Raw genomic sequence first — 26,676 nt, 5'->3', positions numbered from 1 at the left:
CATAATGAATTCCTAAGAGATTGTTTTTTGTAACTATTAAATAAAATAGGGCAAGAGTGCTGTGTAACGAGGGATTAAGGCCTTGGCCTTGTACCCACAGACCTGAACACTGATTATGGTTCCCCAAGCACTGCCAGGTGTTACTCTTGACCACAAATCCCTGAGCACCACCACCAAATGTGATCCCCAAGCAATAAATAAATAATGAAGATATTACATAGCATTCCCACACCATCATTCTTTTCATTCTGAAAATATTTAAGAGAACCACTATTCCACGAAGACTGTTTGCATGGAAAAATTATGCATTCAAATTTTTTTCTGTTATTCGATAACTTACTTACTGAGTATGATAGCACAAAATAACAGTAGAAAAAATAGGTATTTTTCCTGTATGCATGCCAATAAATGTATGCATACTCTAACAATTACTTCAAGGCATCTGTGGCATAAAGCAAAAATAAAATGGGACTGTTCATCTCATCTAGGGAATAGGATGTAATCAGAGTACTCAAGCATAGCAAACACATCTATGCTCTCATGAATTACAGAGACTATTCCTCCACATATTGTAAAACTGGAGTTTACAATTTACAGGATTTAGTCATATATTTAACAAACACTCCAAAATCCTGTTAGAAAAAATGATTTTTAAACTAATGCTTTTTTCTTATATTTCCCCCCCCATAGGGAAGCAGAAAATAGAAAAATCTGAAGAAGAAACCAAAGGTAATAATGATATTTAACGTACATAAAATTATGATTAAAATCACAGGATGGAAAAAATACAGATAGGACCTAGGAGATAGCATAATGGTCTAGAATTTACGATGTGCATGAGGGTGGCAACCCTGAAAACACCTGGTGAGTCCCTCAAGCACTGCAGGGCATAACACCAGCACTAATTCCTGAGCACTGTCAGGTGTGCTTTCAAACAAACAGAATAGATAATACATAAAAATGTGGACACTGCTTTTAAAGCACGTGCCAGAATTTCAGATTCCTACAATGTTACTCTTCTAGATTACTCTTGTAGAAGATCAGAGCACTGTATCACTGTCATCCTTTTGCTCATCGATTTGCTCGAGCAGGCACTAGTAACGTCTCCATTGTGAGACTTGTTACTGTTCTTGGCATATCAAATACGCCATGGGTAGCTCGCCAGGCCCTGCCATGCGGGCGGGGTACTCTCAGTAGCTTGCTGGGCTCTCTGAGAGGGACGGGATGGAGAAATTGAACCCGGGTCCAGAGACAGATAGTAAAGGGTTTATTTCTTTTGTCTTACATGCAGCAGACTCTGGTTAAATCCCCAGAACCACATATAATTTGTTGAACAGAGCCAGGAGTGATCCCTGAGCACAGAGTCAGGAGTAAGCCCTCAGTACCACCAGGGTCTACTCTCTGAAAATAATTTTTTTCCAAACCTTAGGTGGACCTGTGAATAACTATATCAGATTATAAGTTTTCCTTTTTTCCCCCCCACAGAAAAAACAGAATTGAAGCATCCCAAAGAAGAAAAAGGTAATTAAAAAATTAAAAAGCAGTATATAAAGGTCTTAAAACCATGGCATTACGAGACAAAATTAATTTACATGATTCATAAATAAAATATTAATTCCTGTGTGTATTATGTGTGGCTTGATTAGAGAAAATAAATATGATAAATAATCAGTGGTTCAGTGGTGATAGCAGTGCCCTAGTCATCCATGTACTGTTCCATTGGTGAGCAGCAAATATATGAGCTGCAATGAAATGCTAGCATGTTTTCTCCATTTTATACTTTGCCTTACTTTTTAGCAAGCTATAAAATTGTGTAAGATAATTAGTGATTTTCATTGTGGCTATCTAATATTATCCTCAGTCACCAAAGAAATATTCTATTGGATCCAATAAGACAGAACATAAAAAATAATTTTATTTCACAAATTTAATTAATCAGAATGACTCACAAATCCTAGCCAATTTAAATGCCTTTTCACTCATTTTTTTAAAATTAGTGAATCACCTTGTGGTACAATTACAGAGTAATAAACTTTCGTACTTGCCTTCCAGTCATGCAATGATCAAGTATCCATCCCTCCACCAGTGCCCATTCTCCACCACTAATGATCCCAGTATCCCTCCCACCACCCCCACCCTGTCCTCCTCCCACCCCACCCCACCTCTATGGCAGAGGGTTCCCTTTTGTTCTGTTTCTCCTTTCGGGTGTTGTGGTCTGCAATAGAGGTATTGAGTGGCCATCATGTTTGTCTATAATCTACTTTCAGCACATATCTCCCATCCCAAGTGGGTCTTCTGAACACCCTTTAGCTGGTGTTCCCTTCTCTATCTGAGCTGTCCTCGTCCCCATCATGTGAGGCCAGCTTCCAAACCGTGGAGCTAACCTCCTGGTACTTATCTCTACTACTCCCATTCTGTCACTTTATATTCCACAGATGAGTGAAACCTTTTATGTCTGTTCCTCTCTTTCTGACTCATTTAACTTAACATGATACTTTCCATGTTGATCCACTTATATGCAAATTTCATGACTTCATCTTTTCTAACAGCTGCATAGTATTCCATTGTGTAGATGTACCAAAATTTCTTTCTTTAACCAGTCATCTATTCTCAGGCACTCTGGTTTTTTCTAGATTCTGGTTATTATAAACAGTGCTGCAATGAACATACGAGTGCAGATGTCATCTCGACTATACTTTTTTGCCTCTCTGGGATATATTCCAAGAAGTGGTATTGCTGGGTCAAATGGGAGCTCAATTTCTAATTTTTTTGAGAAGCGTCCATACTGTTTTTTCCAAGGGATGAACCAGTTGGCATTCCCACCATCAGTGAAAGAAGGATGTGTTTCTCCCCACATCCACACCAACACCGGTTGCTTTTGTTTTTTGGATGTGGGCCAGTCTCTGTGGTGTGAGATGATATCTCATTGTTGTTTTGATCTGCATCTCCCTGATAATTAGTGATGAAGAGCATTTTTCCATATGCTTTCTGGCCAGTCATATTTCTTCTTTGAGAAAGTTTCTGTTCATTTCATTGCCCCATTCTCTGATGGGTGCCTTTTCACTCTTAACTATATTCATGTTATTCATCTTTTACAAAACCAAAACAATCTCAACTGTAATCTTTAAATTATTTGGAGTGTTAATAAAATAGAAATGTATATTTTAATAAGGTTCACATGTAAAAATGCTGGAAATTAAATGCTAGGTAACTCTTACAGATGCTTTTCTGGGCACTTGGGCTAGAAGTGTTACTCAGTTCAGCAAAGTTCAAGGCAAGGGAACTAGGTACACCCCGAGGGTCAGCCAGGTATGTTGTGCCCAAGAAAGAACTTAGGGCTTTGAGTCATAATCTTAGTTCCAGAACTATTTTTCAGATCATGCTCAAGATGTGTTATTAAATTCAACCAAACTGTTGGATAAAAATTTGCAGTAAAATTTGTGTTTTATATTTTTTCCTAATAAGCACTCCCAACAACAAAAGAAAATCTTTAATTGTATTACATGACAAAAAATAATTTTGAGCTTTGTAAACAGGCATGTTCTATGTAGATATGAAGATGCTAAAACATTTTGGCACTTAATATAAACACTATTTTATTGTATCAAGAATTTCTAGTAGATAAACACTGTAGGTAATAACAGAGGGAATGGACAGGTAGTAAATCTAGCAGGATATTTAAGTTACAAATGAAAGCCAGAATATATATGGAGAAATCAGGACTATTACAACATAAATGTGCAATGAAGTAGGTTAAGACAAGCCAGAAGACACATTTTCCTTTACAAAAGAAATTCACAATGTCAAAATGTCAAAGATCACAACAACATAGACAAAAAATCTGGGATTGATTTTATCTATGACTACACAAAATATAGTGGTGGAATGAGTATATCCTGTGCTATTCAAAATAATCTCTTTAAGTTAATTTAAGTTAATTATGACTACACAAAATATAGTGGTGGAATGAGTATATCCTGTGCTATTCAAAATAATCTCTTTAAGTTAATTTAAGTTAATTCAACTTAGACATATAGTGGGTGGTTTAGGGGAAATGTTCCTATGTACATGGAAAACAAATATTTGCCTTAAATGAGATTGACCTATTTTGATGATTTTGATCACTGTAATACAACAAATGAAAGTTGTATATAATTATGTCCTCTGAGTGATACAATTTTAACTAAATTTAATTAAAGTGCTGGACATATACCATCAAAATTCTAAGGTTATAAATCAACTCAACATAATTGAGAACAAATAGTTTTATTCATAATAAATATATATTCATTTCCATATGCATGTGTATAGTTTTGTTTTACATCAGATCTTTTTTTGCTAATTGCTTTAGTATGTATTCCTGAAATAGAAGGCATGTCAAAACATATAATTATTATATTTCCAATATAAATAGAATTAATAAAAGTACATTACAAAAAAATAAACCAAATTTGTAAATATGTAATAGAACACCATTTTTTGCTAATAATGTTCTTCAAAATATTCCTTTACATCTTTTTTAGATAATCAGGCAGAATTAGATCAATGACTTACAAAACCTTTTCTTAGAAATCCATTGTTATAGAAAACCCTCACACCTTTTCTATTTCTAGTTTACCTAAATACTTTATATAGCCCAATTATCATGCCTAGTGTAAAGAAGGAAAGTGCATTTTCATATTGATTACATAGTAGAGATCAGAATTTACTGCAAGTTTTTACAACTCCAAAAACTGAAATAATCAAGTTCATTCACTGTGGTAAATAAGGAATATTTTCAACCTATCCAAGCATCTCGAAGATAAATGAACCACATTTGTACGAAGGGAAATTTTCTTATTAGAATTTTGACTAGAGAACTGCAAGAGAAATTCAGGCAATAACTTCTTACCCCATTCTGTGAATCCATCTGTTCTAAAAACTTTATATTTTAATCCACAGCAGAGAAAATCTTTTGTATGAAATCATAAATCCAAGACACAGTTTCTTAATAGTAAGGATACATTCTTATTCATTCCTTATTCAACAATGAATTCTTTGTACTTATAAAGTAGTATGGGGGATTGTATACAATTATGAATTTTCCTAAAGAGTCTTCAAATTCCAAGACCTTGAAATTTTATTCATGTTTTCTAAATTATTTTAATCAACTGTCTCAACACAATATTACAGGAACCAAATGTGATTTTATTTTTTCTTAGCAAACACATTAAAATGATGAAAATGTATTGTTTCATTTTGCCAATAAATAAACACATATTACATCTTATAATCAGTTTAAATTATTTTTTTGTTATTGAGTCGTTGAAATTATGTGAGGGTTTCACTGCAGCACATTTCAATTTGTATTAGTCCTATTTCATTTCCCAAACCCTTAGGGGGTTGGTGACTATTGTATTGGACAAAACAATTCTCAGCATTTCTTTGTGCCTTCACCTTGTATCCAACATATAATGAATATGAAGGGCAGTATACAAGATAATTATTAAATGTAGTGTTTCCCTTGTATCACATTCAAAGTCTTTGAGAGTAATATAACAACAAGTGGACTTACTTCAAAAATTAAAAAGAAAAATATCCCATGTTCAAAATTGTCTCACTGATGCAAGGGCAGATTTTATAAGCCCACTAAAACTTTTTGTCTACGTACTTCCCCTAAAAGTTACTCAGAACAGGCTATGTGAATGAGGTAATTGTAGAGTCATACATTAAAATTTTTAGATATGGCCATACTGTTTTTCTAAAGATTAAACTAGCAGACATTACAACAGCAGATGAGTGCTTCTCCCCACCTCCTCAACCTCCTACACACACACACACATACACACACACACATTGGTTGCTTTTAATTTCTTTTTTGGTTGCTTGTTTTTAATGTATGATATTCTCACTGGAGTTGAGTCAGTATCTCTTTGTTATGATTTCCATTTCCCTGAGGACAAACACATTCATTGGTCATCTGAAGAAGTTTAAGCTCATCTCTTCACCCCATTTTTTTATGGGGCTAATTGTTTTATTTCTTGCTAATATTTTTCCTTAAATTTGTACCAAAGCAGGTAAAACAGTGAGGTAAAATACTAGAAGAAAGAATATCTCACTTTCAGAGCAAGTATTTTCAAATCTCAGCAATTTTGTTCAGGAAAACAAAAGAAATGGAGCAATCTCTTTGGGTTGAAGTCTTTCAAATATCTACCAGTTGCCTTTCTCACCTGTGCTGGCCACTCTATTACAAGAGCACAGAGAAAGCATGTATGTGGCACATTTATTTATGTTTTTGTCACTGTTCATTATTAATCTCTGGGTACCAGCAATGTGGCCTCATTCATTTATCAGTGATGTTAAATTGTTCTGACTTTGTCCTCAAGACAGTCACGTCCTATTCTCAGAATGACAGAATAGGCACTCAGAAAGGATTGCAGGCGTTTACTGATCACCATTGCCTTCACTATGAATAAAATTTCAAGTGCTAACTGTCTCTGCATACTTTATTGCTCTCTGAAGCCAATTTCAGGAACTTTGTGAATATAGCTCAGTGTAACAGTTAACTTTTTTTTATATTTATGATCGTTTAAATAATGATATAGTCTGGAGATATGGCTCAGTGGTAGAGCATATGTCTTATTGGTGAAGCCCTGGTTTAATCCCTGGTACCATAAATCATCAATTGGATGATGGTAGTAAAATAATAATTATTATTATAATGATAATGCTAGTAGCATGCACATAAAAAGCCTTTCATACATACCTGAGACCTATAACAAACTGTTGACTAATTTTTTTACTACCATGGATTCTTTGAATGTCTTGAAAAACATGCAAACTCTTAGAATAATTCCATAAAGCAAAACATATTGCAGTAAACAACTGAGAAAATAATTTGAAGCTTCTAACATACCTACGGACTCAATGTTAGTTATTGAATTAGATAAAATAATAAGAGTGAGGAAGAAAACAATAATCCATGTTGTTATTTTTGCATCTGTGCCTAAGGCGTTCAGATGTTTACCTATGGGTATTTTTGAAACTCGTAACTGAGTGTAGACTGCTAATAGAAATAAACATACAGTAAGTACTGGTACACAATGCATTATTTAGGTTGTTTTATTTATTTAGTATGTTTGCTAAGAGTATGTAGAGAATTACGGATACTGCACAGAAAAATTCATCTTTAAAAAAACTGCAATAAACAATATGTGCTATTAATGTGATTTCTTAAACTCTTTTTCTGCTTTCCAAATTACACATTCATGTAATCCTTCCATTATTTTACTTGCACTACCTTCCCATTAGGAGATGAAGCCATTTATCCACAAACTATCACTTGAGCTGTCCTTGATAACATGTCTCCTTGCCTCCCTTGTGCATGTGATCTCAGGCAAGCATTTTCTGGTTATACTCTGAGATCTGGCTAAAAATAACTCTGACTCTCCCTTTGTATCAATTGCCCTAACCCCCTCCTCCTCCTTCTCCTCCTCCTCCTTCCTCTTCCTTCTCTCTTATTTTCTGTCTCTCTTTTTCTGTCTCTCTTTTTCTCTCTCTTTTAACTCTTTTTGCAGTTGTCCAGCCTAAGCTTTCACAGTCTTACTCAGTGATGCCACAGGAACTCACAGCCTCTTACAGAAAATACCTCCTATTAGCTCAGAAGTCTAACCAACAATTCCCACCCTTGTTCCGTATTTTCAACTTCCAACTTCATCTTTGATTTGCACAAGTTCCTTCCAGTTTAGTCCAAGTAATGCTCAGAGAAATGGGGCCATACCCAGTGGGACAAGAGGAACGCCAGGTTACACCTGATTATGCTGGTGAACGATGAAGTGGGGACAGAGTTTGAAGTTCTGAGGATGGAACCCAATGCCTTGCACATGCAAATAAGTTATTTCCAACCCCAGTTTCTGACCTTACTACCTCAACCCTCTTGGTTGACTTACACCATTACTCTCAGCAAAGCTCAGAAATATTTTATTACCCCTGACCCCCATTCTTAGTTAACTCCATATAAAAGTGCCAATTTTATTTTGACTAATCTCTAATCCTTCTCTCTAACTCTAAATCAATTGGCAAGACATGATATTATTATGTATACTCTGAACCTTTACAAGCACACTTTTCCAGCATTTTCCTATTCATTTTTATAAACATATTTTTATAAATATGGTTTTCAAAATACAAAATTAATTTAAAAACTAGAGAAAATGTTTAAAACTTATTTCTTACAATTTTAGAATAAATTTTATACTTCTTTATACTAATCATATAGAGGCTTGAGGATCCAGGCTTGACCTGCCTCTTTAAACCTTTTTAATGATTAATGATTCTACCTTATCACAAGTTCCAATTCAATTCAATTTTCCATGTTCCTAATATTACTGAATCCTAAACTTTGGTCTTGCCATTTTATTTCCCAGGCACATTCTTACTTTATCTCAATATCCGAATGTTTATTACTGTTTGAGGTCTGTCTCTAAAAAGATAGATTACAATATTTTTTTCTTTAACTTCTAAAGAGAAGAGATTATTCCACTTCTGCAAACATCCCACAATTATTTGATCACTCTCGAGCACTGCTTTTGTAGCCTATCATATATTTTATCTCTTTGGGTAAATAATTTTTTCTTTCCTAGGCTGCAGTTTATAGATAGCCTTCTATTTCCTTTCAGTTGTTTTCAGGGTTTATAACAAAGCTCATTTCAAGTAGAGATAAAGTATTTTTTATGAAAGTTGACACTAGTAGAAATATAGAAAGTTTTATCTTTCTACCTTCTCCCAGCACTTTAAAGTGGGTTGACTGAGAGAATTTGTTTTAAAATTCTTATTAATTCATTTATTTTCCATTTGGGGCAGTACTTGGTACTCCCAATGCAGTGCTCAGGGGTCAGGAGGACCATATGACACTGGAGATACAAACTGGGGCACCCATGTGTAATAAATGTGCTCCATCCCTTTGTGTTTTCTCTTCAGAAGTCTTTTTTTTCAAACCTCCAATTCTCAATACTCTTTCTCGAATTATAGTAATTTGTTTTACCTAATTTATAGGTATATTGTTCGACATAAGTGAAAAGATATATAAAGTACCTAATAGAGTGTTTCAAACTGAAAATTATTGTTATGGCTCTTGTTATTAGTGCTATAATGGTAACTACTCCTTAATGAACAAATAAAAGAAAATCTCAAATATTTATTTTGACTATAAAATTTGGCACATTTCTAAATGTTTCAATTTTGACATTTTTATATTGTTTATATATAGAAAGAGAGACTGAAGATGCATGAGTTATATCCCCTTTATGAAGAAAATATTAGATTACAAAACCCTTAGAAAAAACACTAAATATATACGTTAAATTGAGTAATATGTGTGTGTTGTGATTTAAATATATTTCTATTATCCAACTTTTAGAAGAATGTTTTGAAAATTGTTAAAAAGGAGAAACATTGCAAAATGCCATTGATATTTCACACTATCATTGAAATTTTAGATCATTTACATATTTTAGTTCAATTGAAAAATTTCTTTGGGGCCCGGAGAGATAGTACCGTGAGTAAGGTGCTTTCTTAACATGCATGTCCTACTTGAGTTTAATCCTCAGCAACACATATGGTTCCCGTAACACTCCCAGGAGTGATCACTGAGCAGAGCCGGAATATGTCCTGAGCACAGCCTGGTACGGCCCAAAAATAAAAAAAGAAAGCATTCTTTTTCCTTGTAATATAAACTAAGGATAAATTGATTGGGAAGTGGTTGATATTTTATGAAATATATTTTTTCTATAATATGTGTAAGGTCAGATGGAAATACAGCTAAACTTTTTCCTTGTAACTCCTATATTGGAAGTTACCATTTTGCTCTTTCTGGCTTTTTTTGGTCAATTATCCAAAACTGTTTTAATTATGTTTTTGTCTCGGAGACATAAGGTCAATATTTAGATAGGTAGCACATAAATTCTTGCTTTCTCCACTACTTCATCTTGCTTTTGACTTAAAGATGTAGCAATCACCATTATAATAACATGAAATGAGATTAACATGATAAGAACATAAAATGGGATTAGATTACTTTTTGGGAGTGATAAATGTTCATGTTCTTAAAATTTGAGAATTCCTATATCAAGTCCATGCATTTAAATACACATATAAGAGTCGGGCCCGTGCTCGGCTCCGGCCGGCCGGGTTTTCGGCCCGGGCGCCCATGCCCCTGCAGAGCCGGTGGATGTGGAACAAGCGGGAACCAGAGACAGCTTTAGGAATTGGGGTTCCAGCAAGTGCCTGCACCCATATATGGAGACTGTGAATTAAGCCTTTGCCCCACGCCGGCTAACGGAGGAAATATGTAATTTCTGGCAGAATTTTCCCAGGACTTTATACAGAAATCCAAAACCGCGCGGACTTTGTCATCAATGTGAAAGGGTTCCAATTGAACAGGTCAGACTTGGGGGGGAAACTCCAAATAATAACAGTAAGTTTTTGTTGAAATATTGAAGGTTCTTAATGTAACAGCCACCTCTGGACTATGAGCTAAGCAAAAGCCCCACGCTGGCCAACGTGGCGTGGAGTACACCATACTATGAGGCGCAGGAAGGGGGATGAGGGGGAAAAATTAAAAAAAAAAAATGGAAAAGGAAAAAGAGAAAAAAAAGAGAGAGAGAGAGTTATGTCAACTATAGTGAGTTTTGTGTTGAATTATGGAATGTAATCAAGGTAAAGAAAAAATGAAGTGAAATTCATTAGTTATACAGTAGGGGGTAGGGGGTGGGGGCGGGGGGTAAACTGGGGTTTCTGGTGGTGGAATTTGGGCACTGGTGAAGGGATGGGTGTTTGAATATTGTATAACTGACATATAAACCTGAGAACTTTGTAACTTTCCACATGGTGATTTAATAAAAATTAAAAAAAAAAATAAAGACATTTAAGCACGAAATTTAAATATATCTAAAAATAAATAAATAAATAAATAAATAAATAAATACACATATAATTATACACCATAATTATCACTGGTACTGAGACTAGAGTCCAAATTTTCTATTGTCCTACAACAAAACTCTCTGCTAAATTCTAATTATAACTCTATGGAGTGTATTTATACAGTCAAATATATAATCTTCTAAATGCCAGAACGGTGGTTGTTGTATCTGTCTACAACATCATAGACCCAAGACTCCCTTAATTCCATTCTGTCAGAGAATGAACATCTCTAAAATCATACCTTGCTCTGACTTCTTTTGGTTAAAACTCCCTCTGTATTTGGGGGCCCATTTAAAATTAAAGTCTTTTATAGAATTCTTCTTTACTCTTACAACACTCTCATGAGCACATATTGTTATGTCTTTTGAGGTAATAACTATACCTTTCCAGAGACAAATACTTGTTTTATCGAAACTGCTACTCAATCAGTGTACATGTTTTAACAGTAAATGGACTATAAGTATGTTGTTCCTTTTTGCCTTCTGAGCAGAAACAGTCACAGTGAATTACTTTAAGTTCAGTAGATTTCTGTTGCTGTTTAGTTGCTTACACAGAGATTGGATCTCTATAACAACTGCCATAGGCTTACAGTTTACCCTCTTCTATAAGGCTCTGCTCTCTTCTTCTGGTTAGCAGAGTGATTGACACCTGACTCTATTTAGCAAGCTCTGACGCTTTTGCTACCTGAAGCTAATCTATGTTGGGCCAAAATATAAAATTTAGGAAAGAGAAGCAGCTAAGAGTTTTATTCTAACAAATAGATCTAAAGAAGCAGTGTCTTGGTTTTGAAGGTCATAATCTATTTTTTTAAAGAGCATATTCTTTGTCTAACCAGGACAAGTATTTAAATTTTGTAAATATCCTCCATAGAAATGAAGAGATTCTCACTATATAAATAAATACAAAAATAAAACATAAGTTATCTAAGAACTCTGACATCATGTTTATAATATAGATCTTAAGTTACCTCAAAACATCAAGTCATTTTTGGGAGGACAGGGTGAAGGGTGTAAGGCTACACACATTAGTGCTCAGAGCTTCCTCCTAGCTCTGTACTGAAGAATTGATTTCTACATACACAACACCAGGGATTGAACCAGGGGCAGCCAAGTCAGCAACATTCAATGCAGTTAATAAGTCAATTTAAGACTGTGACCATTTAATCCAGTATTTTATTTAATTATGCCTGTATTTAAATAGGTTTTAAAAAAACTGGTTAGTTTGAAAATTAAGTCATTAGCAGGAAAAAATAACTCCAGTAATTTTGTTTCTTCTTTTCATTTTGACCTCAATACAGAATATCTCTTCTAAAAGTCACATTTACTTCACACTATTGATTAGTAAACAACTGATATAAGAAACCTAAATAATCAAAAACTGACTTTTAAAAAAATCAGTAACAGTCATGAATAACTGAAAATAATGTCTCAGTTAAAAAATGATTAAATTTTAGAAATCAATAACACTTGCCAAAATGTTTACTTGAAAAATTACTGCACTGTAGCACTGTCATCCCCTTGTTCATTGATGCTCGAGCGGGCACCAATAATGTCTCCACTGTAAGACTTGTTACTGTTTTTTGCATATCAAATAGACCACGGGTAGCTTGCCAGGCTCTGCCATGCGGGCGGGACTCTCTTGGTAGCTTGCTGGGCTCTCAGAGAGGGACGGAGGAATCGAAATGAGTCGGCTGTGTGCAAGGAAAACACCCTACCCACTGTGCTATCGCTCCAGTCCTGAAAAATTTCATATCATCTAATTTTATCTCTAACAAATACCTTCCGAATATCTTACTAATGTCTGTTAGTGAAATGCTTAAAAGAGTAAAACATTTATAAAGTGTCCCTTCAGAGACATTATATACCAGGCAAGAGCAATAGTGCAGTGGGTAGGGCACTTGCTTTGCATGAGTCTGACATAAATTCTTTATCCCCAAGAAGCATATATGGTCTCCTGAGCCCTGCCAAGAGTGATACCTGAGCACAATCAGCAGTAAAGCCTGAGCACCATCAGGTGTGTCCCCTCATTAAAAATTTAAAAAAAAAACATTATGCACTTAGCTGAGATTGATTTGGGTTTTTTTTTAAATATTTTCATTTTATTTTAGGCACCTGTGCTTACAATTCTGTTGTTAGGATTTCATACATAAGACATTTCCTCTGTCCTGACTTGCCCCCTGCTAGTTTGATCATTAATGTAATTTCCAATGGTCAAACTAATAAAATCTGATTAGTGCACTAATGGGCTGGAGCAATAGTGCAGCCGGTAGGGCATTCGCTTTGCACATGGCCATCCGGCGTTCGATTCCTCCACCCCTCTCAGAGAGCCTGGCAAGCTACCGAGAGTATCCTGCCCACGAGGCAGAGCTTGGCAAGCTACCCGTGGCATATCCAATATGCCAAAAACAGCAACAACAAGTCTCACAATGAAGACGTTACTGGTGCCCGCTTAATCAAATTGATGAGCAACGGGATGACAGTGACAGTGACAGTACACTAATAGAATATGTTTGAGGCTTTTGCTGGATTTTATTTATGCAAATGAATGTACTTACCTCAGCCTTCCTAAATTCCAAAGTTGATGGATAGTGGTTTTAAAATGAGTTTTAGTATTCAAAGGAAGATATGCTCTTTGGAAAGTATAAAACAGCCCTCTTTACTCTTGCCAACCTTCACTAATTTACTGACCCAAGTCCTGCTCCAGCATCCATTGTTTCCCCATCTTCTGCCCAAGTCAAAGAAGTTAACTTATTTATCAGAAATTTCTTGATTATATAGATACTGGAACTTTATGTTAAGTTTAATGTATAATAGAGCCCACAATTCTATAAAGTCTTTGAATAAAAGAAACATCTTTGAAATATGTGAAAAATGAGCATGGATTAATGTGTCCTTTCTTTACTCTCCAGAAGATATTGAAGGTGCTCCAACTTCAAAGAAAGCTAGAGGTAAGAGTGTTATCTGTAATATATTTTCTGTTAAATCTATACAATCTTATTTATCCATTGTTAATCAAGTCTTCAATTTTGTTCTAATGAATGTTTGATGGTGGACATGTTTTAGAAACAAACAACACTTAAAATACTATACGATTTTAACTTTATTTATAAAAAGATAGCTGCATTTATTTTCCAATCTCCTTAAAGGAGCTATATTTCAAAATTATTGTATATTATCTAGGATGAAGGGATGCTATTTGATATCAAGAAGATAGCATAAATTTTCAAATATGAATTTATATATTTTGATTAACAAAAATACAGGCAACTTTTCAGTATTATCAGCAAAAACAAGAAGAAGAATAGTGGGACAAATGAAAGAAAAGAAAGCTTCACAGATCAGAAAAATCTTCTACAACTGATTATGTGATCATTAACAATATCTCCAGAGCTAAATATCTTCCTTTGTGTTTTAAGGGTTCCAATTAACTTGATGTGGTTTGTTTTTTGTGTTTGTTTTCTTTTCTTTATTTGGGAGAGGAGCACACCCAGTGATGTTCAGGGTTACTTCCTGGCTCTGCACTCAGGAATTATTCGTGACCTTTCTCTGAGGACCTTAATGGATGCCAGGGATCAAACCTGGGTTGGTTGCAAGCTAAGCAAGTGCCCTACCTGTTGGATTATCTCTCTAGGCCTTGGTGTGTGTGTGTGTGTGTGTGTGTGTGTGTGTGTGTGCACGTGTGTGTGTGTGCACGTGTGTGTGTGCACGTGTGTGTGTGCACGTGTGTGTGTGTGTTTCCTAAGTTTTTCTTGACTTCTTAGTTTGATTTGTCATATGATCACTGTCTTTCTGTTGCTCATTGATTTGCTCGAGCGGGCACCAATAACGTCTCCATTGTGAGACTTGTTACTGTTTTTGGCATATCATATGTGAGATATTTTTTACTTGACTTGAAAATACCCTGTGGATACTAAAACTTTGCTTTGGAGTGTTCTTGACACCAAAATATAAGTTTGCAGCAGTTCTCAGAATTAATTAAGAGTGAGAAAATATTGCACTCCAGGAAAAACAAGGGAATGAATACCTGAGTCTTATATGAGTTTTGTTGTTCTAAGATATTTTAATGACAAATTTTAGACTTAAAGTAATTAATAAAATCAATTTTCAATATTTTTATCTTATAAGTAATGTTTCTCAATTGATTTTATGTATTAATCACTTGGTGATCTTTGTCAAATGAAGTAATATGGATTGGAAGCTATAAATTTGAATTGGTATGAGTTCTCTGAGCAAAACTAATAATGTTCCAAATTTTGAGAGGGAAGATTTTTTAAATTTATCTTTTTTATTTTAATTGTATAAGATCTAAAATGTAACTTTTAATAAAACATATACACATGCATATATGCATATACTCGCATCTTAACATATACAAAATTCTGCTGGAATTCTCCCATCTCAAAACATTTATATCTGAACACCAGTTAAGAACTGCAGGCCTATAAAAGATCATTCAGATGGATAGCTTCAAGTTATTCATCACCAGAGAAATTCATGTTACATCGATGACACCAAAAATGTTCGAATCAGATAGTAAAAAGATGTAGGATATTAGGCATTCTTCAATTATTTTTCGTGGCTAAAATAATGCTAGAAATTACATTCTTCTAAAATCTACAAATTGTTTTATATGTGCTAAAATGTCTTTCTCTTAATCAAATCTCACCTTCTACATACTACAGTGTTTTACATTAAGGGCTTCTGAGAAAGGAATGTCTGTCAAAAACTCTTATTGAATAAACAACACATCAGACCTATCTTTTTACTAAAGCCATTATTTATAGCATGCCATATCCTGTTCAGGGATTTCTCTTCTTTCTTCTTCTAGCACTATTAAATTTTACAGTTGTGGATTGGATGAAAGCTGAATAAGAATTAGAGACACAATGAGGATAAATATCTTGCCTGCTTACATATTTCAGTTCTATATGCTTATGTATGATAGTTAGGACTATATGAGTTATTTATTTTCTTAGTTTTATCCATTAAAAATTGGCTGAAACAATAGCACAGCAGCATTGCATTTGCTTTGCATGCAGCCAGTTGGGTTTGATTCCTGGCAACACATATTATTCTGAGAACACCGTCAGGAGTGACCCTGAGCACAGAGGCAGGAGAAAGCCCTAAGCAGTGACCCCCAAATTATTTTGTGGCCCTCAAATCAAAATAAGTGAATAAAAATATCTGATGTTATATCACCCCTAAAGAAGTAAAAATAATAATCCTATCATGAAAATAAAACTATTGGGTTCATATCAAAGGTGAACAAAAAATTGAAATTCAACTTTTTTTTAGAAGAACAAAGTTGAAGAAAAAAAAATGTAGTCCAGACTCAAAGAATAACATTAAAATAGTTCAATACATTTTCAAAGAGGACTTCATCCCTTTTTATGTCATGTAAGAGGTAGGTATTTGGAGGAATTACAAAGTAATAACTGAAGTGGCATTTATCTCAAGCAAACTCTTCTGCGCAGCTCTGATGCTGAACATGTTAACTGATTATGTGCTTAAATGTGTGTTACTGTATATTTTAATGAGACAGCTAAAGTTATATGGTGAACTTTGTTTTTAAAAGAAAGAACACATATAAATAGCTCTAAGAAATTCAAACACTTAAGGCTGGAAGTCCCTTTTTGATTTTTCTAGACATGTGGCAGTTTCTTAATATTCCATCTTTAGGGCCATTGATTTTAGTAGGCAATCAATATTCATATGCAGCTTCAAAATTCAATATTCAAGGTTCTCATTATCCCAGTACTTCCAAATTAGACATTTTTCTTTAGATGGTAAAGCAATGAAGTTTGGATTCATGAATCTATTAAAGTCATTGCAGAGTAAAGGAAGCAATTTTTGAAATGGGTATAACACAAATTTGTTTCACAGAGATCTAGTAAAATATAAAATATATGGGTTTTGAAAAACTGATATAAAATGTGAGTTGTGTTCTGAAATTCTTAAAGGTATTTAGTCTGTAGAGATGACTAAAATGATTCCTACAATAGCAAATCACCTCCAACTCTTTGGTAATGGTTAATTCATTGATTACCAAGAAAATTCTACTAAACCCTATTTTAGGTATGGACATTACTGAAATAGATTTTAAAAAATTTTTTATTATGTAACTTCAAAAAATATTTTCATCAGAAATATAGGGAGATAAACAGTCTAGATAATGCATCCAAAATCATAAACTTAGTTTATGCTAAAAAGCACTATGCAGTAGTGTTTTCTCAATAGTTACTCTTATATTAATAATTTATATAAATAAATGCTTAATATTTTGTTATTTATGTGGGAATTGTACCTGAGATTGCTCCTGGTTTTGTGTTCAGTTGTCTATGTGGTACTAAGCCTCACTCATGTAAACTCATGTCAGCTACTAAGCTATTTCTCCAATCCCAACAATTAAGATCTTCATTCTCTTTTTTTTCCCAACAATTAAGATCTTTCATCACAAAAATAAATGTTAAAACATCTTAATAACATATGTTTAGAGCATCAATGTAAACTTCCTGTTCAGTTATTGTGCAATACCTCATCAAGAAGTTACTTTAGGATACAATGAACGAGGTATGCATGGGATATTCATATTATTTCACAAGTTTTTGCAACACTGCCCTAACCTCAAAATAAAACGTGTAATTAAAAGAATTTAAAAATGAAATCAATGTAATTTTTCAGATAAAAGATATCCTGGCACCAGAGCAATGGTATGACAGGTAGGGCACTTCCTTTGCAAAAGGCACTGTCCAAATTCAATCCCTAGCACTCCAGACGGTCTTTCAAGCCCCGCCAAGAAAGATCCCTGAGCACAGAGCCAGGAGTAAACCCTGAACACTCTTTAGTGTGTCCCCCCCAAACAACAAGGAAACAAAAACATTATTAAAACTGCTTTAAATTTAATTGACTATATACGTTAGAAAATAATGTTTTCTACTTTTGTCTTGCTACTAAGAAGTTCCATAGCCTGATATTTGTAGGTCTATTTTATAGCCTTTAATATTTTTAGTTGTAATGATATTTATATTAGTAGCTTACTCAACTTGACTTAAATAAATGTATGAGAAGAGCACTGCAACCTCTGATCATATGTGGCTAAAAAGTAGTCTGCTTTTGATGGTTTCCTCAACTTTTAGACTGGTGTCCACTTCTAGCATAGGCTAGCTTTATTTGGAGTGAGCTGTGTAGAACAAAATAAAAAATAATTCTGAATTAGATGAAAGAGAAAGAAATATAACTATATTCAGTATTTCTCCAAACTATTTTTTGATCAAAATTCCAATGATAAAAGTCAGCTGATACCCATGATAATAATATTACTATATCAATTAGATATTTACCTCTCTTTTTCCTATTCCTGTTCTGCCTTGTTATTTCTTCTAAACAATTACGCTGATGTAAATTTGACATTTTTCTCCATATTCCCCTTGCCACTAACTTCATTTCTCATTCCCTTTCCTGGACATTTACAAAGAGTCTGACTGGTTTACAGAATGTAAATGGATAGGATGGAAGGTTCTTTCTCTTCAGAAGAGAGTAAATTTGGCAACTCTTGACAAGATTGCTCCCTGGGAGCCTGGATTACTGCTTTGCAGCTCCCGGAGAGCAGACTCAGATCAATTGAGCTGCTCTCCCTGCCTGAGCTTTGCAGCTTTCCTCTGTTGCTTTCTGCTCTGACAACAGTGATAATGCCCAAAGAATTATTTCCAGAATAACTATGCCGTATTTGAAGAGTGCTTGCCTCTAGAGAAAGGGAAACTGGAAAATCTCAAATCTAAGACTAGAAACCATGGGTTCTCTTTGATTTAGTAACACACACACACACATGCACACACACACACACACACACACACACCACACCACACCACACCACACACACCCCTACATCCCTGTTACTTTGATATTAACAAGTTCATGATTTTAAATGAACTTGTTACTATGAAACTGTTTTTCTAATGGAAGGCACATCAGTTGATTCCCATAAAAATGAAGCACTTTTCGTAATTCCCATAAATGAAGCACTTGTGGGTAGGGCATTTGCCCTGCACACGGCCGACCCAGGTTCAATTTCTTCGACCCTCTGAAAGAGTCTGGCAAGCTACCAAGAGTATCTTGTCCACATGGCAGAGTCTGCCGAGCTACGTTCGATATGCCTAAAAATGTAACAAGAGTCACAATGGAGACATTACTGGTGTCCGCTCGAGCAAATCGATGAGCAACAGGATGAGAGTGATACAGTGATAAAGTGAAATGGAACAGTTGACTTTCTAGATGAGGTCATTTTTGTTTAGTGTTTTGGTTGGGTTCGTATCGGGGCCACATCCAGCAGCATGAGATGAGGGTATGGGTGGTAAGAACCATTCCCAGCAATACTTGGTCTCACAGATCAGTATTCAGGTCAGAGTCACACCCAGTGGTGCTAGGGAGTGAGTCACAGGCAGTATCTGAGAAACTCAGGGCGTCACAAGTAATAGGCATGCGCTTGCCACTTTCATCCCCAGCCTTTGAGAGGCCACTTATTAACTTATTATTTATTAAAATATTTTGTACCAGGAAGAATTTCAAGTACTTCAAAAATGATTGTTTATTTAATTCCACTCTTCTGTAAGGTGCTTATTGTCTTTTATTTTCCACAAAGTTTTCTAGTGCAGAACCCATGTCCATATCAATTGTTCTAAAGCTACTCACTGTCCTTTACCTCTGTTCCAGCTCTTTTTCTGATTGTTTCAATTAATTGTCATTCTTTATTCTTTAGACCCCATCAGTTTCTTCCAATGTGTCTACTTGGATGGATACAACGGCTATGGATTTCAATTTCCTGTCACTCCTGCGCAGAACCCTGGACAGAAATCAGCACAGTCCAGTTCTTTAGGACAAAAGCAACAAGAACAATAGACACATGCACAGCCCTTACAAGACTTTTAAGACCAAAAATGGGATCGTTTTGTCCACAGTGTCAAAAGCAATTTAAATCATAGCCCAGGGAATTTCTTTGAAAATATTTTACTCTGCTGCCTGGTAAAAAATAGAAATGGTGGGCAAAGGGATTAGCTGATAAACAACATGTTGAGGGTTTGGTGCTCAGGAATATGTTACTTGTGTTTAATTTTTAGGGATGAGTGCTTATATTTTTCCATTTCCTATTGAGAAAAGGATTGTTCTCAAGTTTACTCAGTAATGGTCTGTTAAGTGTATTTAACACATTACAAAATAAAATTCCCAACTTTAGTTAGGTATTTATTGTTAAGTAAAAGTGCATTATGTTTTAAGTTTAAAAGTATGGGTGTTTATATAAGAGCTACTGTTTTTGCATTAAGGTGATATCTAAACTCAGTTTTCTTAATAAGTTGATGCTTAATCATTTAAGTCGATGTATACTTTTTCTAACTTAGTTGTGACAATTCCCAAAGAATGGGTAATCGTGGCACAAAAGAGTTCCTCGTGACACTCCTAGAACTCCAAATATAATCCTGACTTTAGCCATAAAAATGGAGTATAATATGGAGTATAAAATGGAGTAGACTTCATCTAGCATTTATGGTGCTCCTAGAACTCCAATGATAATCTTGACTTTAGTCATAAAATGGAGTAGAAACGTTTGAGGAATCTTATTTCTAAGATTTATCTCAAAGTATAATTCACTCCAATAGAAATAGACAATACAATTAAACAGACCTGACAAATAGTTTGCTTAAGTATAAGCAAATGATATTTTCAGACTTTTCTGATTTTTCTAGATGGTGCCATAATGAAAATGTCACCTGAGTGAAAATTTTAGATTAATAACTAAATTTAGGTGACAGATCCAAGACTGCTTTTCACTTCATATCAATATAATTACTTTGCGTAGTTTAATAATTCTTCTTTGTCAAAAAGGAAATACATGAATGACACCAAAGTTGAAGGAAGACATTTTAACATATACGCTTCATGAGATGTCTTACTTGTATTTTAAGTATTGGTTATCAGTGCCAATGAAATGAATGACAGCCTTTCACTTACTTGACAATTCATTACTTGGAATGGCTATCAGGTTTTATAATTCTTTAGTCTCCAAGTGATATAAACTCTTTTGTTCTTTACTACATTTTTTATCAAGTCAAAAATCAATGCCACTGTGATCTTTATCATGTTTACAGTTGCAACTCAACTTATGACAAATTAACTCAGAAAGTACACTGCACTAGTTTTTCTTGCATCATTCTTATACTTATCAATGTCCAAGACAACCAGTGTCCATACTAGCTATGTGCTTTACTTTCAAGGACTTTAACTGAATATATTCTTTAGGTCCAACAAACAGAACATTGTTTTATTTTTTAAAAAGTCATTAGGCTAGGACACCAGTAACATGTTCACTATTAATAATTAATTTCTGTGGCTTTTGGGAAAGAAATTGGTTTTAACCACATGATGGTATATCTAACTCTCGAGCAAAAGCCAAAACTACAATGAACCTTGATTAATAACAATACCAATGAATTGGTCTGGGAGTGTGTAACTTCAAGACTGGCCAGACAATACTATCTTCTTAGCTTCTTCATGCATTAATGGATACCTCTGTGTAGGACAGAGGATAAATTCTATTGCTCTTCTGCTCCTCCAGATGTCCAGGGTAGCAAGAAAAGGAGTGGTGAGCAAATAGGATATAGTATTAGCATTTACAGAAGAGAATGGTTAATTCATCCGTTCTTTAATTTAACAGTTAATAAACATACTTTATACTTTCTAGGGCACTATATTAGGCACTGGAAAATATAAGAAAAAATATCAAAGGTAAATACTATTTCCAAATGCTAAGTGATACTACAGCAGGTATGGCACTTGTTTTGTACATGACCTAACTAGATTCTATCCTTGAAACCATATATGGTTCCTAAAATCTGTCAAGAATGATACCTGAACACTGAATCAGGAATAAGACCTGAGGACTGCTTAGTGTGGCCCCCAAACAAACAAACAAACAAACAAAAAATATATTCCCAGTGCCAATCTTAAACAATGTGACCTTAGAAAGTTCTGAAAATTATCCCCCTGCTTCCCTCGATATTACTAGAAATTTCATACAAAGAGCCCCATATCTCCCAGAGGCATAATGAAGACTGAAAAACAAATCTCAGAACCTGGATATGATACTAAAATGAATTTCTGAAATAATACATTAAGATGTGGCACTAATTTTCCCTCTGGTGTTTTTCGACATTGCTCTTTCACTGTATGAAAACTGTATATTGCAATTTATCGTAATTGTAATTCATACAAATTATAGTTTAAACAACATTCATAAAATGTTAATATTAATCTTTTAAAAGTTACAATGATGATAGCAATATAAAATAATGAGTTAAATATCATCTGGTTGTATAGTCAACAAAATAAAATATTTCTCGCCCTCTTGTTTGTGTTTTTTCAAATAAGATTAAAGTTGCTTCAAATATGTTCTTTAACTGTGCACTCATAACTCATGTTCAATCAATCACAAATTGGTAATAATTTAATATATTTTTCTTTATACATTTTCTTTGAGCAAACCACTCAGAGATTATTTTGTTCCCTACCCCTTACCACCTGTTAATAGATGAATTATAGAAAAGAAATAATGTTATAGAATATTTTGATTTGTATTTGTAATATTATACATCAATATTCAGTTTGGGGAAGAATTTTTCAAACTATGTCTATGAAAAGCACCAACATATTGATTCATTCATTCTGGTTGGTTTTCTAAAAAATCCCAGAAATATAATAAAAACAAAATCATTTTTAAGAGCATGTACCATTTTCTTAAGTTTTTAAAAATTTTTTAGATGGCTATAAGAAAGCAGAATATAACAAATATTATTTTAATAGCAGTATTAAAACCACAAGTGCATACATATAGATGAGGCATATTCTAGAGAAAGGCATTTATCTAAATTTACCGATCATATTAAATTTTGAATCTAGTCTTTAAGTTCCCAGATCCCTCGCTATATCTTCAGGGTGTTATAAACCTTAGATAATTTATCTTCCATCTCAAAATCTATTTTTAAATAAAAATCAATAGTAGAAATATAAGCATGTAGAAAGACATTATTCTATGAAAATTCCAGCAAGATGGCAGACTAGTAGAAATAACAAACTTTATTTCTTCCCACATTTTCAACTGAAATATCAAACTATCGAAGTATTTGCTGAAAAGGGCTACAAGCAAGTTGAGGAGTGTGAGCATGGAGAGAAGCCACAGAAAAGCATAAAGAGTATAGAAACAATAGCACTGTAGCACTGTTGTCCTGTTGTTCATTGATTTGCTCGAGCGGGCACCAGTAATGTCTCCATTGTGAGATGTGTTGCCACTGTTTTTGGCATATTGAATCTGCCGTGGGTAGTTTGCCAGACTGCCGTGCAGGCGGGATACTCTCGGTAGCTTGCCAGGCAATCCGAAAAAGGCTGAGGAATTGAACCCGGGTTGGCTGCGTGCAAGGCAAATGCCCTACATATTGTGCTATTGCTCCAGTCCATCACCTTTATATTCCAGAGGGATCAGAGTTTTAACATTTACTTAGCACTGTAGCACTGTAGCACTGTAGCACTGTTGTCCCATTTTTCATCGATTTGCTCGAGTGGGCACCAGTAACATTTCTATTGTGAGACTTATTGTTACTGTTTTTTGCACATTGATTAAGTCATGGGTAGCTTGCCGGGCTTTGCCGTGCAGGCAGGATACTCATGGTAGCTTGCCCGTCTCTCCAAGAGGGAAGGAGGAATCGAACCCGGGTCAGCTACGTGCAAGGCAAATGCTCTACCCACTGTGCTATCACTCCAGTCTATTTCTACTATTATAGAAACAATAATGCCACCAATTGTACCTCCAGGAATTCCTTATGTTTTTTGTTATTGTTGTTTTGTATGGTTATTTCATTTTTGTTTTTTGTTGGATTTGGGGCCAGAAACACAATGCTCATAGGGCTTACTTCTGGCTGGCTTGGAGTACCATATGGGGTGCTGTGGATCAAACCTGGGGTCAGCCACTTGTGAGCAAGCACCCTACCCACTGTCCTATCACTCCCACCCTCTCTCTTGGACTTTGTGGCTTGCAAGAGGGAGAGACCATGGACTGAACCCAACAAGGTATGGAAAATAGAACTTTCCTTTGGAAAGCAGCAGTGCATTGGTGGCTGCCATATCTAAGGCTTAAGGCACTAAAGGGAGCATGAAGATCACGTGAACTGCAGATCCAACATAATTGGTAAGTAACATGTGAGCCAGGAATTGTAGGGAGCCGCTTTACAAGTCTAGCTCTTATTTCCTAGTAAGACAGTCTGGCTCTTCTAATTCAAACAGAGGCTTGTAGCAAGGTTGCCACTATAGTCGTCATTTGTTTCTCAATAGCCTATGCCTGTAACAAAAGGACATGTCAATCTGCATTTGTATGTGGGTCCAGACACCATTTCCTCCCAGCAGAGAGGTATAAGTATTGTAACTGTCAGTAGAATAAACTCTCTCTTCCTCCTTCTTGCTTTCTGGCTCTGTGTCTGTTCATTAGGCTGCATCCCCTCCTCAGCCCCACATGGGGTCTTCCCTACTGGACAGGATGGGACTCCACAAGGAATGAGGCATGAGACTGCCATAGCCCCTGCCAATGGAGTTTCTGAGGATCACTGGAGTGTTCTGGGACTGGTTGGTGCATAGGTTAAGTTGGGGGGGGGGTCGGAATGAGTGAAAGGCGGCTAAAAACATTCTGTGACACCCCGGTGCAGGTGATACTTGAAACTTACAAGCCTGTCTATCATGGAGCCTTTAGGAATGAAGGAGTCCTGCGGGCTTCTCGCGAGAGGCTTCTCTCCCCTCTCACATCTGTCCTTGGGTTATAAAGAGCACTGTTGGAGAAATGTTTGGGACAATCACCCACCTAGACTACCTAAATTGAGTGACAATATGCAGAGACTTGGACAATTAATTTCACTGTGCCTGAAACGGCTAGTACTGAAACTGTGACTTGACAAAAGTTCAAACTGAAGTCTGAGATTGTTCTCCTTCTTGTCTGCACCCCACTGAAAAGTTGCATGGCGGAATCTAGAGAGTAGGAGCAGACACAGGAGGGATAACAGATAACCTTAAGTGACTGGGATAGCTCCAGCTGCAGAATTGGTCTGGAAGAATAGAGGGGTGGCGGATCTTGCCCTTTGCTCAAGCACCAACAAACAACACTTTTCGGGACTTGAAGTCATGGCACCTTCTAACAGAAACTTTTTTGCTGCTTGGATACTAACCTGCAGTGGCACAAGACTTTAAATCAACTTAATAGATGGAGGGATGTCTACACGTAAAGCTCCAGACTCTACAGCATCCTTACTGTCACTGTCACTGTCATCCCATTGTTCGTTGATTTACTCGAGTGGTACCAGTAACATCTCTATTCCCAGCCCTGATATTTTAGCAGCCTCTCCTTACTGTCTTTCCCAATGATTGGAGGCTCTTTTAGGGTGAGGGGAATGAGACCTATCGTTACTGTTTTTGGTATATTTAATATGCCACAGGTTAGCTTGCCAGACTCTGCCCGTGCGGTGGCTTGCTGGGCTCTCCGAGAGGTATTTATATATATATATATATATACATATATATATATATGTGTGTGTGTGTGTGTGTGTGTGTGTGTGTGTGTGTACATGTATATATATAATTTGTTGCCTACTGTCTTAACTCCCTAACTCCATAAAATATGGTGTGGTAATTATGGAAAATGGGTAGGAAGTGTCTTATAATGTGTTGGTCTGGAAAGCGGCCTGGATCATGGCAGTGGTTGGGTAGTGGAGATCGGCTGCTGGGGCTGAGTCCCTTGGGCGGGGAGGGTTGTCACTGATACAACAGTACCCTCAGTATTCTAGAAATACGTCTTCAAACACATAGCTCTAAATAAAGCCTACATTAAGAAGCCAAAGAAAGACTGCCACTCAACTTACAGAGGACTTCTTCATAGATGATGATGCAAGACAAAATCCGGAGGCAAAATTTAGATGTACTGAGTATCATTACTTCTAAATTTCAAATGATATTTTAGAAATATGAACTGTCATCCCGTTGCTCATCCATTTGCTCGAGCGGGCACCAGTAACGTCTCTCATTGAGAGATTTATTGTTACTGTTTTTGGCATATCCAATATGCACGGGTAGCTTGCCAGGCTCTGCCAAGCGGGCTCGATACTCTCGGTAGCTTACCGTGCTCTCCAAGAGGGGTGGAGGAATCTAACTCTGGTCGGCCACGTGAAAGGGGAAAGCCCAACAGCTGTGCTATTGCTCCAGCCCCTCAATACCTACATCAAGCCTGATTCTAGGAGTAACTCTGGTCATTAATCATCTCTACCTCTCATTTCTAAATGAAAATTAATGCTCCTATTATAATTATTTTCATCTTTGATGAGCAAAATTTTCAAAAAATATCATACAAAGTAATAGCACCATTAAGACACTTCAAATCTCCTTCTAGTTTCATTACTAAATGGTCCGGATAAGCTCTGCAAAGATGACTTAGTGTCATGAAGTGCCATGAGCCAAAGCAACAAAAGAAAATTGGACTTACATGAGCCAAGTTAAAAATTGGGAAGAAGGACACTGGCAAAAAGTTATTTTGCTTTAAAAATTTCCACATTGTGTGTCATTTTCTTGAAGTTACTATTAAATCACTGACAACAGAATAGTTTTTAAAACAATAAAATCAGAACACACAGAACTTGCA

At 35.5% G+C, this 26,676-nt stretch overlaps 1 protein-coding gene across 10 annotated transcripts in view; it reads left to right on the top strand.

Annotated features, from left to right (window-relative positions):
* The window catches only part of TRDN (triadin), a 417,254-nt gene extending 394,449 nt beyond the window's left edge, over positions 1–22,805 (top strand). For 9 of the 10 annotated variants that reach the window (XM_055136162.1, XM_055136157.1, XM_055136159.1 and 6 more), the window contains 4 exons: positions 691–729; positions 1,486–1,521; positions 13,871–13,909; positions 19,717–22,805. In XM_055136162.1, the coding sequence (XP_054992137.1) occupies positions 691–729; positions 1,486–1,521; positions 13,871–13,909; positions 19,717–19,856 (254 nt within the window). In that variant the 3' untranslated portion in view covers positions 19,857–22,805. The remainder of the gene's footprint in view (positions 1–690; positions 730–1,485; positions 1,522–13,870; positions 13,910–19,716) is intronic. The other variant, XM_055136156.1, reaches the window with a different exon arrangement.
* Positions 22,806–26,676: the final 3,871 nt, after the last annotated feature.

This window comes from Sorex araneus, chromosome 4, assembly GCF_027595985.1.
Source record: "Sorex araneus isolate mSorAra2 chromosome 4, mSorAra2.pri, whole genome shotgun sequence".
NCBI classification, from domain to species: Eukaryota; Metazoa; Chordata; class Mammalia; order Eulipotyphla; family Soricidae; genus Sorex; species Sorex araneus.
The sequence above is the reverse complement of the archived record's forward strand: the minus strand, read 5'-3'. Positions and strand labels throughout refer to the sequence as shown.